General features: G+C 40.8%; 1 protein-coding gene across 4 annotated transcripts in view; it reads right to left on the reverse strand.

Moving 5' to 3' along the window:
• The window catches only part of LDAH (lipid droplet associated hydrolase), an 88,524-nt gene that overhangs the window by 3,843 nt on the left and 68,680 nt on the right, over nucleotides 1-16,001 (reverse strand). For all 4 annotated transcript variants that reach the window (XR_011466009.1, XM_070379170.1, XM_070379172.1 and 1 more), the window contains one exon: nucleotides 13,028-13,110. Coding sequence is in view for 3 of the 4 variants with exons in the window: in XM_070379170.1 (XP_070235271.1) it covers nucleotides 13,028-13,110 (83 nt within the window). In the remaining variant the exon portion in view is untranslated. The remainder of the gene's footprint in view (nucleotides 1-13,027; nucleotides 13,111-16,001) is intronic.

A 16,001-nucleotide genomic window follows, 5' to 3' on the forward strand; every position in this document is an offset into this window, starting at 1 on the left:
TCTCAAGGCAGTGAACCTTCATGGTTTATGGGAGTGAATCTTGGCATCTGATGTTAAGAAACTCATGTAGGGAGAGCCCTGTGACACATCACCCATGATCCACTAAAAGGACTCACCGGCAAAGTAGTGTACGTTGTGGTTGGGATGGACACTGGAAAGTGTGCCGAGAGGGGCAAGGAAGACTTACTGAGACATATGTGAACACCGAGTGACTTACAACCATTCATTACGCGTTAACAGTGTTCATACAGCCACATGCTAGGCACATGGGACATGTTTATTGAAGGTACACAAAGATGAGTAAGATGGACTCAGGTTTCTCAGTGCAGCAGATAACTGTGATCAGAACCCTGAGGGTGTCTATGACATTTCTACAAACAGGCTCCATCGAGCAGGGAGAGAATGCTGATTCGGGGGGAGGCGTTACAACCACCTGTCAGGTGACAGCAAGCAGGTGGGATGGAGAGAGAGCTTCCTTTGAGGATGCATTCTTAGGATGCTTATTGATCTGCCCCAGCCTCTGATACACATACACACACACATCCATGTATGCACACATATGCATGTGTGCAGTTGCGGCCGACTCTTTGTGACCCCATGGACCATAGTCCACCAGGCTCCTCTGTCCATGGAATTTTCCAGAATACTACAGTGGGTTGCCATTTCCTTCTCCAACACATATGCATATACACATACATATGTGTATATATGTACACATATGTGCATATGTTTACAGGCATGTAATCATGTATACACACATAAATATATATGTGTGTATGTGTGTGTATTCACATATACATTTATAAGTATATATATACACACATATATCTTTATCTTAACATCTAGCTCTAAGCTGCTGTTCTTCACCAAAAAACTATATTCTACTTCTGCATTTTTGGAAAAAAAAAAAAAAGGCAACAAAAGTGAAATCTTATTCAGAAAGGTACATACAGGTAATTTCTACACACACACACCCACACACCCACACCCACCCACCCTAATTTTTTGGCCCCTCTGACATCTGTCATCACTGAAAAAAAAGAGTTATGCCTGCCTCTAGCTCTTAAGTGGCTAGTTACAGTCACTTATATTTCCACAACACACCAAATTTGCTCACTCATTCAAATGCTTAATCATTCATCTGTCAGGCAAATACTGATTGAGCATCTTCTCTGCACTAGGAACCTGGAAAACAGATAACGAAACGCAGTCTCTGGGTTAGGAAGGACTGGAGGCACCGCACACAAGGTGAGTGGCCTGGATGAGGGCATCTGGTGGGAACCAGTGGGCAGGAAAGGTTCCCCAGGGCACTGATGCCCAAGCTGAGTCTTCAACCTGGGGCGGGAGGCACACTGTGCAGAGCATACCGAGCAGATAAAAAGTATGAAGGAGCACGGCACACGGAAACTGGAAGTGATTAGAAGTGGTTAGAACACGGTGGTGGGAGAGGAGGTGGAAAGAAACGAAGTCCTCAACAGCCTCTGAGCCCCACTAAGGAGGCTGCATCTTGTTCTGAAGTCCACAGGAGCTAACAAAAGACTTCACACAATGAAGTGACATGACTGAGTCTGTGTGGTAGGAAACTTACCTCTGGAGGGGATCCAGTAGAGGTGGGAGGAGGATACGGGAAATAAGTGTTAGTGCCCACTGGGTTAATTTTCTCCTCGGACCATTAAATCCATTATCGGAATAAGGAGAGGTGAAGTCAATCTTATAAAAATACCAGCCTTTAGTATAGTAACATTATGACATAACCAACATTCAAAGAGATGGTTAATTAAAAAACACTTTAAAGGGGAGAATATTTAATGTAGTACTCCAGAGAGTCAATTACTAACAACTCAACCTTGAATTGTAGACTTATTCTGAATCACTTCATAGAGATTCTTCTGGCTGTCACCTGGGATTTAGTCTTGAAAGCTGCAAAGGATCTGTGGCTCATAGATTTCTCACTTAACTTATACTTCTTATTCTCCTATTTTTCTCACTCTGACCATTTCTGGGCATGCCAAAGTACCAAAACCAGAATTCATTTTGCCAGGATTCTTAGCAGAGTATGAAGTTGCTTTTGTTTCCTAGAGAACAAGAGTTGCCAGGTTCTTTTTCCCTGGTGCTGGTCTCTTTGTGGCTCTAAAATGCTGCAACTTCACAACCAGTGGGTGATGATTCTGGCTGGCTGTGGACAAATAAGTTCCTCAAAATTTCTCAGCAGCCACCCTACCATAGCTTCCCCTTGAAATACTGTTGGGAGTACAAGCTGTCTGCAGGCATTAATGATCTACCAATACGGCCAATAACTTCAGGTTCTCTCTAAACCACTCCCTACTCTTAGCACCAAGAATGCTTTAAATTATATCCAGGAAACAGCATCTGGAACAGTCATTATGCACAGTTGTTCAGCACTTCCTCAGAGTATGAAACATACTGTGTTAAAAAATCTGGAAAATTCAGGCTTGGGTTCGTGGCCATCAGGTCTGTCTATTCCTCTGCTCCAGAGTGTTCTCTTCTCTCACCAAGAAGAGTACTTTGGGATTCCTAATGCCAATGCAGGCTATGGTGGTGAGGTTGTGTGAAAAACCCTAATACAAAAGGGTTAGTGAGAAAGAAAGCAAGGCAAAAAAGATTGCTCCCAGTGAAGTCTCTGACAAGGAGGACAGCATCACAGTGGCACCTGCTATTTGCTTTCCACCTAACCAACTCTTCAAAGACTATTTCTATGATGCATTTACTTTTCAGTGAGGCAATCATAACTTTAAATGTCTCCACTGAGAAGTCCAGCACTGGGGAAACACCATCTCTTTCCTCATGCATGAAGGTGTCAGACAGTTGAGCAGGAATAATAAATACGGATTACAGGGACATACACCTACCTTCAGGTATCAAGAGACAAGTCCTGGCCAAGTAGTTATGGAGCAAGCACTGTCCCAAGCATGTACTAGGAACCTCAACACAAAGTGATGTCAGTGTTGAAGACAGTGTTAACAATGAGGATCACAGATTCCTCATACGTTCATTTGATTTTATCTCTCAGTCCTCCATGACTATAATTATTTTGAGGGGGGCTGTATCTGGTTACATTTCTAAGTGAAAGTGGGACAAGGTGTTTTTGTTTTTTAAGTTCTTCTTCAGGCTATATTCAATGAAGGGTTCTGTAAGAAAATCTTGGCTTGTAAGTCAAACACATGGTCATTTCTAATGCCTTTACATATATTGGCTCAAGATACTTCCTGTTCCCTCTGGATTTTAAGTCACAGGCAATAGATCTGAACAGAGGACTCTGCACCTGTAGCCCTAAACAGGAAACTGGAAAAGTATGGGGTGTGTGAAGGTAGTACTGGGGGATGGGGAAGGACAGGTGAAGTAGAAAGAAAGAAATAACCAGACACCAAAGCATAGTGGTTAAGAGTGTATACCATTACTATTAATACACTGATATGTAAAAATGAATCGCAACAAGTAATGATGTCCTGAAGAAAACTGAGAATAATTTGCCAGGCTCTATGTTAAGTTTTGTGTTCACTGAGTTCTTACAATAATATTCTGAAGAAGGTATTTTAATCCTATTTTACAGAAAAGGAAATTTAGGCTTAGTGAGACAATGTGCTTAAGTTGAAACAATTAGTGAATATAACCCAATGAAAAATTCAGTTATAAATCCAGAGAGAGCATTACTAGTCAGAACCTTATATCACTGTTTACGATTAAGAATAAACAGAACAATGGTATGAAAACACAAACCTGAAGACTGAGAAATCTTAAACTGGTTATGAAAACTAACTGAATGTGATGGTTAAGTATATGTAGTTCTTCTAGGGTGCTGCATGCCATGGGGGTGATTACCACTGTGAGAATACTGGAACTGTTAACTAAGAAATCTCAGGCTATCAGTAGGATGTTTAAATCAAACAATTACAAGAAAACACATTATTTCCTATAGTATTTCTCCTTGGCACTTGCTTTGATATTTCCTATAGTATTTCTCCTTGGCACTTGCTTTGATATGCATGGGAATTGTTCAAGAGTATACATTATTATCTCCCATCTTCATTATTAGAGATAGAAATTATTGTATTTCTAAATTGTTATGTTAAGTAATCATTTCTCTATTAAATAGAAAGTTTAATTTTCTCAATTCTAGATTCTGATTGTCTAGGACTGTGCTTTTGCTTTTCTCTGGGTACCTTCCACAATAAGGTGGAATTATGGTTACTATCATTTCTGAACTCACAGACATATTTTCTTTAACTCTTCTATTGCCCCTAAGGAGATATGTCCCTGCTAAAATGTCCCTGTGAATGTTGAAGCTTGCCCCCATATAGGAGCCACAGTTGTCTTTTCTCATCATGTATTTTTTTCTTTTCACTTTTTGCTGCTGAATCTGACAGATTCACAGCATTTCCACCCAAAATGACTCTAAATTTATATTCCACCTGGCACTGGCTAAGTGGTTGAAATTCAGAAGTAAGACAGCTCTGCCTTAGAGAAGCTCCAGAGTAGGGAAGAACGCAGGCAGGTACAAGCTGCCCTTGAACATAACAGGTAGAAAGAGGCACGAACAAAGCGCTGTAGGAGGAAAACCTGACTTCTGACCTGAGGGATGCAGCAAAGTTTTGTTTTAGTACACATGGAGTTAATGGCTTTTATGCATTACTACTAGAGGGATTATTGTAAGAACAGAAGACATACTAAAAACCACCTTATGACACAAGTTTATATATTTAACTAATAACTAACAAAAATCACTGTCAATGATATATCAACACTTAAGATATTAAACACAAAGAAAAGCCATACACACAAATCTCTGGTGATAAATATTATTCAGCTATAAATAAAGAAGGAAATCCTGCCATTTGTGACAATATGGATGGATCCTGAGAGTATTATGCTAAGTGAAATCAGACATAGAAAGACAAATATTGTATGATCTCCCTTATATGTGGAGTCTGAAAAGGTTAGGAGGTGAAGGAAATGGGTGAAGGTTGTCAAAAGCTATAAACTTCCAGTTATAAGACAAACAAGTTGTGGGGATGTAATGTACAGCATGGTGACTACAGTTCACACTATACTGTATATTTGAAAGTCAGTAAGAGAGTAGACATTAAAAGTTCTCATCCCAAGAAAAAAATTGTAATTAAGGTAATGGATGTTAACGAAACCTGTGATAATCATTGTGCAATATATACATATATTACATCATTATGTTGTACACTTTAATACAATGTTATGTGTCAATTCTATCTCAATAAAATCAGGAAAAAAATCTATCCAAATTCTGTCTTTCTAAGCTGGACAAGAGCAATAGGCTCCTCTTTCTATCCTTCCCCCAAAGTCAGACACCTAAGCCTTGACCCTGCAACGGTAAAGGAAACCTATTTTGTAATACAAGCATCTCCTTTCAGTTACTTAAAAATCCCATCCCTCTTGGGAACAGAAGAATAAGAATCACAAAACTTTAACTAATTCACTGTAGTCTTTCTGAGCAATCATTAAAAAATTTTTTTTAATTGGTGGAAAATTGCTTAAATATTGTGTTGGTTTCTGCCATACAAGAATGCAAATCACTCATAATTATTTATATATATATACACATACCCCCTCTCTCTTGAGCCTCCCTCGCCTCCCCCCATCTCACCCCTCTAGGTCATCACAGAGTGCCAGGCTGGGCTCCCTGTGTTATACCGCAGCTTCCCACCAGCTATCTATTTCACATGTGATAGTGTATATATGTCAATGCTACTTTCTCAGTTCATCCCACCCTCACCTTTCCCTGCTGTGGCCATAAGTCTATTCTCTCCTAGGTTCATCAGTACCATTTTTTTAGATTCCATATATATGCATGAATAGACAATCCTTGTTTTCCTCTTCTGACTTATTTCACTGTATAAGAGGCTGAGCAACCGTTTTTAAGAACCTGAACAACTGCCGAAGAAAGGGAGAGAGTTTAGAAAATCCATTGTCCAATTTACCTTGTTTCCTTTCTTTCCTTCATCTAGAACTGGATCAATTATCATTCTTAAAAAAAAAAGAGAATTAAAATCCCTGAAGATTAAAAAATGTGGCCGAGGACAGAGGTGAACACACGATCCTTCAGGAGCACTGAGCCCTGCTCCCCCTGCAGGCACTGGAGGAGGTCCAAGCGGGTTATAGACTGGGCCACTCTCCAAGAAACTGGAAAAATCACGCATCGAAAGCCCTGCAAAGTGGGGCTCTCTCCTCTCTGCACGACTCAAGTGTAAAGGGCCAGAACCTGCTCGTTCCCAAGTGGAAGTCACTGGGGCATCGATATCTAGTTCCATCTCTTCCTTACGTGGGACTGGAGTGAGGAGCTGACCCAAGGCGTCTATCTTCCTCTGGTGAAGCAACAGAGCTTGCGGCACCAGCAGCAAACTTATCTCCCTGTGTGTCTGTTTCTCCTTGGTTATACGCCTCAGGAAACCGGCAGATGAGAAGGGTCTTGCTTAACTAACGGAGAGGAGCGGCCGAGGCCAGCTTACCTGAACTCTCGGCGCCAGGGTACTGGAGGTTCTGGTGAGGATGAAGTAACGCTGTGTTCTTCTTCACTGCTGCTCCCATACAACACCTCCCTTAGCCATCTTATAGGAAGAAGTGGCCAGAATGGGACTAGCTATGTATTTAATATCACGAAAATCTTTCATTAAAGAATGAAAACATCTGAAGGGGTGGGTGAAAGTGGAAGTCGCTCAGTCATGTCTGACTCTGTGACCCCATGGACTATACACAGTCCATGGAATTTTCCAGGTCAGAATACTGGAGTGGGTAGCCTTTCCCTCCTCCAGGGCATCTTCCCAACCCAGGGATTGGACCCAGGTCTCCTGCATTGCAGGTGGATTCTTACCAGCTGAGCCACAAGGGAAGCCCAAGAATACTGTAGTGGGTAGCCTATCCCTTCTCCAGGGGACCTTCCCAACCCAGGAATTGAACCGGGGTCTCCTGCATTGCAGGAGGATTCCTTACCAACTGAGCTATCAGGGAAGCCCTGAAGAGGGTGGGTAGGGAGAGGAAAAGTTAGGCAAAGTCTTTTTAAAGTACTCAGAGGCATACCTAGGATATGACTAACTATAATAATAATAAACTTTTGTTCAATGCTTAGTATATGCTAGATACTCTTGCAAGGTATTTATATGAATTATATGTAGCATTACAGGTTTGAAACAACTGTATGAGAATAGATACTACTATTAAACCATTTTATGATGAAAAAAAGGGGACACAGTGAAGTCCAATAACTTAACCAAGGTCACTTAAGTAAGCAAGCGGCGGAGCTGGAGCGTGAACCTCAGGCAGTGACTCTCAGGGCTCTGCTTCCGATACGCTCGTCCTCCTCTGGATCACGCTCCTCTAGAAAACTCCACCAGAAAAGTCCAGGATGTGCTGACACAAAAGTGCTTCAGATGGAGGTCTCCAGGTCCAAATGACTGAGACCCAAACAGACTATCTATTTCCAGGATGATTATGGTATTCTGAACAGGTTTCAGATTGAACAGGCATAACTAACAGTTTCAGGCCGAGGCTGGCGGAAAGGCAGTCTTGGTTAGCGGGGTCCAGGGAGCGCGTCCTATGCTCAGCTAAGCGGGACGTGGGCGTGTCCGAAGGATTTGCATGCCCAGGTCTGTTCCCAAAGGCAACATGCGTCTCCGGGGTCGGGTGGGTTAAGCAGGAGGGGGCGAGTGTAGCAGAGGCGGGTCCCTGTTCCTGAGGACCCTCTGCCCCTTTCCCAACCACACCGTGGCCCCAGGCTGGCCCTCTGGAGGCAGGGGCAGCCCCATTTGCAGGCAGTCCTCCCACCGCTGCCCACCGTGGTCAGAAAGCAGCGTCTCGTGTGCTCTTGCTGGGAACGATTTCAGAGCCCTATTGACTGATAGTGATGCTCGAATTCCGTCTGGCAGTAGCACACACCAGCTGTTTCCATGAGCCTAGGCCAAGGATGGTCACAGCAGTTTAGAATTTCCCTCCTAAGTGAGTTTTAAATGAAAACTTCAAGTTTGTAAACCAAACACTAATTCACTTTTCTGTGAACGAGACATACATCCCCTTGTAGTTGAGAACAATGACAGAGCGAGGGAACGCTGACCTCCTGTTTGCCTCAGACGCCAGGTGCCTCATAATGCAGAGCATACCCTGGGGGCTCCCAGAAGGATTGGGACTGGGGTGGCGAAAATGTACAGTTGATGCTCTTGCTTTGGTTTACTCCATCCTGGCTCTCAGTCCCTGCCCCCCTCCACTCCCGTCTTAGTCATTAGCTCCTCTCTTCCTCCCAGTTTTTTAGCTGTGTTCCCCAAGGATGAGCCTTTATATGTCTTTTCTCCTCATTCTACGTACTTCCTTGGGTTACTATTACCCATGCTCATGACTCCAAAAATATCCTTATCATTCCCAAAGTTCAGTCCAGATTCCTCTTCTAGGCTTCCTATCCACATATATCCAGCTACCTGCCAGACACATGTCCCCCGGATGTCCCACAGGTATATCAAACAAAAGGACCGGAAGGAACTACTTTCTCAACCAGCTCCTGCAACTTGCTGGCACTTCTCCTCCCATATTCCCTATCTCGTTACAAAATCCAAATGCAGAAAAATAATCTTACTCCGTCTCCATGCTTTCATGAACTATGAGTGCTAAGTGTCTTTGATTCTACTTCCTGGATCTTTCCAAATTCTAACCCCCTCTTTACCCCCAACTCCCTTGCCTTAGTTCTTATAAAAGTCTTCTAAACAATTTTCCCACCTCAAATTTCATTCTTTTCCAACATTCTGATATGCATTTTCCCAAATAATTCCCCTCACTGGTTAATGTAGCCACATTCCTTGGGCTAACTGATATGAACCGGTACCTCTGAACTAACTGTTTGTTCACAGATGGTGTATGTTCTGATGGGTCAGTGGTTAAGGGATATGGTTGTCAAACCTCTTGAACATCACCTTGATTATTACCCTCCTTCTTAAACCCTTCAACTCCCCAACAACTCAAAATAGTCTCTTTAGTGTAGCACATCATGGCTTCCTATTTTCAGGCCAGTGCCCAAGCCAGAGTTAACACCACGTTGCCTAACCTTCTCCAAGGCCTCAAAGCAAAGCTTCTTCACCTGAGGTCCACAGGTCCACACACATTCATGGTTAGATGCAGTGGCAGTTGTAGGGAGAGGGTAATGTGAACTTGGATAGGAAAAAGAATGCATCCTTTTTTGCTAACCTCTAACCATGATTTCAGAAGGATTAGAAATATCTATTGTTTGTCATCTATAAAATTACTTAAATCTTCAAATTACAGTACCCTGGTTGTAGCTAAACTAAATGTTTTTATGCACATCAGTACAAATTTACAACAGTAATTCTGACTGATGGCATATCTCATTTATTTTGTTAGAAAAGATGCATATAATATACATCACAAATATGCTTTTAATGTATTTGGATAGTGATACTTCAATATAACTTTTTGTGGTAAAAAATATACTTCATGTACTTAAAAAAATATTATTCTGAGGAGTCTATCCATGACACAGTCAGAGAGATCCGTGGCACAAACAAGGCTTAGAATCTATACTCTCACAGCTTTACTGTCCATCCATCTAGTCTACATTAACTGATTGTCCACCAAACATGATGCACTGTGCTAGGCCACATGGAACCGAGATGAGAAAAACCTCCAAGGAGTGTGGGGGTGGGAACATAAAAATCCCATGTAAGAAATTTGATGTTATAACTCTACATATGGAGCCAGGGGCACTGAGGGGAGGGACTTCTAAGCAAAACTTGGGGCTGGGGAAGGCCTCTTAAAGATGACAGTGGAGCCAAGTCCTAAAGGGCAGGTAGAGTTTAGTCAGGTGAGGAAAGAACACAACCTATGATGCCACAGGCCCTGCTCCACTCTTTTGGAGACAACTGAGTCTGATATCTTTGCTTCAGGAAAAGGAAACAATCGTATGTAGTGCTGAAGGCTGCTGACTCTGGGTGGAAAGTGTCCAGACCTTGTAAAGTAGGAAGACAGTCAGCTCTGGAGACTTTCAGAGTTAAAAAGGCCCATTAGCTTCAAGAAGATTAAAAAGTTCTCTTCACATGGAAATGCAGTGGTAAAAAGTTTGAATTTAGATCCAAAGCCTGCTGATTATGGCAGTGTTCTAGAGGAGAAAGAATCCAAAGGCCATCCACATGAGGCAGTAGAGTGACTGTTTTTAGAGGACTGTGGCTTCCTGCCTGGATGGCACAAAGATACATTTTCCAGAACCGTTTTAAAATTGAATAACAGATACATTGAATGATTTTTGCAACAAAATGTGTGGCTCAAAACATCCTCACAATGTGCAGTCCTGAACAGGAAAGACGTTTCTGAATGCTTATGTTTGGGCTGAGATGGGACAGAGTATCTGTACAATTACCTAAAACAGGGATATGGGGACTTCCCTGGTGGTTCAGCACTTAGGAATCCACCTTGCAATGCAGGGGATGCAGGTTTGACGCTTGGTCAGGTAACTAAGATCCCACATGCCATGGAGCAACTAAAGCCCATATGCCATAACTAACAGAGTCTACATGTTGCAATGAAGGATCCTGCCAAGTGTTGCAACTAAGATCTGATGCAGCCAAATAAATAAATAAACATTAAAAAAAATAAAATAGGGATATGTCTAGTCTTGGGAACTGATTTGGAAGGCATGGGGAAATGCCCACTATTTTGCTAGAACCGTGTGCCCTTTTGTTTCTTTACTTTCTCAAGTAGACTGGGACATATGTTGATTCAACTTTTTACCAATATTAAATTACAGCATGTTTCCTTTTTTTTTTCATTACAGAAACAAAAAATTGCAATAAACTTCCTGTCTTTTTATACCTTGTTTCACTTAGCAATTGGAACTGTATTATTCTGGGGGAGAATTCAAATGTGGCTAGGAGCGAGGGTAGTCAATTAACTGCGGGTAGTTTTGCATCATTAAACTAAACGTGCCTTGCTTTCCCAAGTTTCATGAATACATTCAATGCTATCTTAAAAACAAAATAAAACCATTCCCTCTAGCTGGAAAGGTTTAGCCCTGTGACTGTGTGTTAACATTAACCTTGAAATGCCTGCCATCTACCATATACCTCCATATTTCTCCCACAAAAGTTTCTGCAAAGTACAGTCCCGACACCGTTACCATGAGCTGCCCTCTATCTGGGAATGATTACACTTGCATATGGATTTAACTTGGGACAGGAATAAGTTAGCACCTTCCTTTGACCTCTCTCTGAGCACAACATACAAACAGAATCCAGGCATGATGAATACTTCGCAGCAGCTGGCTTCCACAGGTGGTAAGACAGAATATGACACATGATGGGTCTAGTCACTCGGCAAGTGTCAAATGAGCATCTGCCAATCTTCTTAACTGGGAATTGAGCTGTTTTTATCAACTTCCAGCCTTGCGAACTTAAATGAGGCTTTGAAACACATTTACTTGTAATTTAACTAAAAAATAAAATACTGTTTTTCTTGCATTTTCACAGACATCAGGGACTGAAACAGTTGCAAGCCCTGGAAAGTGGGTCCCTATGAGGCCCCAACCTCCCCACTCAGCTAGTGAGGGTATTCTCTGTGTTCAAAATTTCAATCTCCAGCCAACTGCTATTTTAGAAATATGATGACCACTGTGGTCATAAGACAAACAGACTGGCACTTTCAAAAGTCCTTTCTGGGTGAAGCTATGATAGATCAATATTCTAAAAATATTTTTTAAGAACATACACATTTCTTGCTTTGAGATAACTTTATTGTGAGGTTATAGAAATATGAATTAACTGTAGGCAAGTTTAAGTCAAATGTCTCAAAGATTCTAAACACAGCAGGGTATCTAAGATTTTACTTGCAGATTGTAGGTTCCTGGGCCCTGTAAGAGTTGGTCACTCAGTGGGGCTCATTTCATTGCATCCAGCAGATGTCACAGTTCAGCACTGACTACAAAGTTCTATATTAGCACAGTCCAACAGAAATACAAAGGCACGCAGGTAATTACCAAAAAAACTCGTTAACTATATTAAAAAAAAAATGTTTAGTGTATTTTCTAATAACTACATTTTTAAAAGTATCATATAAAGGAATGGATGAAATTACTTTTAATAATATATTGGATTAGCCAAAATGTTCATTTGGCTTTTTCTGTGACATCACATGGAAAAATCTGAACAAAATTTTTGGCCAATCCAATATATTATTTAACCCAATGTATCTAAAATATTACCATTTTCAACATGTACTTAATACATAAATGTTAATGAAATATTTTACTTTTTTTTTTGGTACTAAGTTTCTAAAATCCAATGTGTATTTTATACTTATGGCACAGGTCAATTCAGAGGAGCCACGAATAAACCCCATGTGGCTAGTGGCTACCATGTTAGATGGCACAACTCTATCCTATTCAGAATGGACAGACAGGTAAACGCTGCCATGGGAGTACCAGGGCCACCTAAATTCTAGGGTGCTTGACACATCCTAAACCATGGCCCCTCACAGTTTCAGAAACTGGTACTTCCAAATACGCTTGTATTAAGGTTTTATCACTTACAGCAGCAACTTAAAAGTGCTAACTATTTCAATCGTTCCCTTTCTGCACCTGCTTATATAGAAAACTGGTCTTGATGTCAGAACTGGGCATTCCTACACTAGTGCATTGGAGAATAAGAAAGACGGGCTCACCGAGTCATCAGATCACAGGAATGTCAGTTCTTTTCCAATGTTTCACTTATATTTTAAAATAACTTTTTTTTCCCATAAATATTATTGTGAGTCTTTTCAGTACAGAGCTCTAGAGAAAAGTATTAATTCTAAAAATAAACCCAACAAAAACAGGTGGTAAAACATATTTAAGTAACTATGCAGTCAGCTTTACTTACTTTCTATGCAACTTTCAAGGACTACATTAACGTTAACTAGAACATGATCTGAAATTTACAAACTCTTGAGGTCTTATAAATTCTAACCAACTCTAGCCTTTCATCCACAGTAAGTACTGCCGCACTAAAGTGATTACCTTAGGTAAATGTTCTTTGATGGTTTCGTCATCTCTCTTCACTACCTCCCTCATTTCTTGGCTCCCAAGGTAGGCAGCGTTAACTACATTAAAAAAAAAAAAAAAAAGACAAACATTTAGAATATATAGAACAAACACAAATGTCAAATTAATTGTAGTCAATTCCTGTTTCACCCTTTTCTTTTGGCAAGTGCTATGTGATGGAAGATATCAGTGAGGCCAAGAGAGGCGTGAGTCAGTGACATGCACTGACTCTGGAAACAAGGGCATGCCCTATGTAAGGCTCTCTCTTACCTTCACTTGGCTTTCTCAGCAGCAACATTTAGCTGTATGATGGCCTAATGTCAGATATCACAGCAGATGTGTATCACTGTACCTGATCAAGGTATTTTTATGACTTAAGGATTAGAACCACATATTTTAACAGCTAAATCATGCATACCAGGGAAACCACACACAGTTGCAAACACTAAAACATCTTGGTAACCTTTTTTTAGAAAGGACACAACTATAAAGAATGTCTGTTTTAAAATAGGTTTAAATGATCTTGAAGAGTTAGTTGTTAATGAAGGTCAGTCCTATTATACCTATTATATGCAAAATAGGTAGAGTGACTCCCATTTTCAAGATGACAAATATCTGGAAAAGAGGAAGAAAGCCAACGGTAATCCAAATTTGTGGGCTTCCCTGGTAGCTCAGTGGTAAAGACTTTCTGGTACTGCTACACAATTTTTCATTTGATTCTCTGTGCCTTGAATTCCACTTTGGTTGGTGTTATTACTGTTAGTTTGCTTTCTTTTTGGCATCATCCTCCTATTTGTCTTTTATTTTTACTCTTTTGTCATTTTAAGTATGTCTCTTGAAATCATAAATGGATCTTTTTAAAAACACAGTTTAAAGTCTCTCTCTCTTAAATATAGGACTTAACATACTTGTGTATATTGATATAAAAGATAGTTGGTCTGACTCCAGTCAGTAGGCAGAATAAAGTAATAATAAAGTTCACAGCAGAAATTAATCAAATTGAGACCAGAAAAACAAATGAGAAACTAAATGAAACTAAAAACAAGTTCAATAAAACTGATAAATCTCTATAGCCAGACTGTTCAGAAAAAAAATGTGAGAATACATAAAACATTACCTATATCAGGAATGAGAAATGATAACCCTTCAGATACTACAGACATCAAAAGGATCAGTTCAGTTCAGTCGCTCAGTTATGTCCAACTCTTTGCAACCCCATGGACCACAGCACGCCAGGCCTCCCTGTCCATCACTAACTCCCAGAGTTGGTGATGCCATCCAACCATTTCATCCTCTGTCATCCCGTTCTCCTCCTGCCCTCAATCTTTCCCAGCATCAGGGTCTTTTCAATGAGTCAGCTCTTCGCAGCAGATGGCTGAAGTTTTGGAGTTTCAGCTTCAACATTAGTCCTTTCAATGAACACTGAGGACTATTCTCCTTTAGGATTGACTGGTTGGATCTCCTTGCAGTCCAAGGGACTCTCAAGAGTCTTCACCAATACCACAGTTCAAAAGCATCAATTCTGCACTCAGCTATCTTTATAGTCCAACTCTCACATCCAAATATGACTACTGGAAAAACCATAGCCTTGACTAGATGGACCTTTGCTGGCAAAGTAATGATAATTAGGGTAATTTTGTAGACTTTGCCATGAAATTTAAAAACTCAGATGAAACAGTCTGTACACAGACACAAATTTGAAGTTCACTTGACAACAGACAGGGGCTTCCCTGATGGCTCAGCAGTTAAGAATCTACCTGCAATGCGGGAGATATGGGTTCGATCCCTGGGTTGGCAAGATCCCTTGGAGGAGAAAATGGCAACCCACTCCAGTATTCTTGCCTGGAAAAAAAATCCCATGGACAGAGGAGCCTGGCTGGCTACAGTCCATGGGGTTGCAAAGAGTCAGACACGACTGAGCGACTAAGCATTCATGACAATAGGTAACCTCAATAGTTCTCCTATCTATTAAAGAAATTAAATTTGTAACTTAAAAGCCTCTCCACAAAGAAAACTCCAGGGCAAGATGAGTTCGTTGGTCCATTCTACAAGACATTCAAAGAAGAAATAATATTGATTCTAAATAAATTCTTCCAGAAATGACTACACATATATGGTTATTTAATTCTTGACAAAGGTGCCATTTCAGAACAGCAGAAAACAGGTGGTCTCTGGTAGGCAGAATTCTCAGATGACATAAACAATCCTTGCCCTTTTATAATCTATCCCCTCTGAGTGTGGGTGAAACCTGTGAGTAAGATGACATATTGCTCCCATGACTAGGTTATGTTATAAAGTGGAGATGACTTTAAGGGAGATTATCCCAGTGGGCCTGACCTAATCACACGAGTCCTTCAAAATCTGAGTTCCCTCTGGCTAGCAGCAGAAGAGAAAGTCGCAGATTCAAAGTCCTAAGAGGACAAAACTCACTGCTGTTGGTTTGAAGATGGAGCCCATGTGAGAAGGATATGAAACTAACCTCAAGGAGCTGAGAGGGACCCCTTGCTGACAACCAGCAAGAAGACAGGGACTACAATCAAAATGCCAAGTGAACTAGATTCTGCTGACAACCTGAATGAGCTCAGGAGTGGACTTGGGATATGCAGGGGGCATAAAAGAGGCTTGTGATATCCAGGCAATGGTGATTCTTCAGATGGGTGGAAGTTACATGCGAGTTTACTTTCTGATCATTCATGGAGGTAAACATTTTTATGTTTCAGGCACTTTTCTGCAGTGTTATCCTTGAATTAGTGAAATGTATAAAAATTCAAAAAACGTGTAAGGAATCTTATATTTCTAAAAAGCAAAATTTTCATTGGGGGATGTACTTCACCTTTATTCTCATTTTTGTTTTTCCAGGTAATTTCCCATCTATGTACACTTTTTCATTGTTTGCTTTTAGAAAGTAGAATACAAGTTTCCTTTCCAGTAACTGCTCCAAGGAAGCCAT

Source organism: Bos mutus, chromosome 11 (assembly GCF_027580195.1).
Source record: "Bos mutus isolate GX-2022 chromosome 11, NWIPB_WYAK_1.1, whole genome shotgun sequence".
Taxonomy (NCBI): Eukaryota; Metazoa; Chordata; class Mammalia; order Artiodactyla; family Bovidae; genus Bos; species Bos mutus.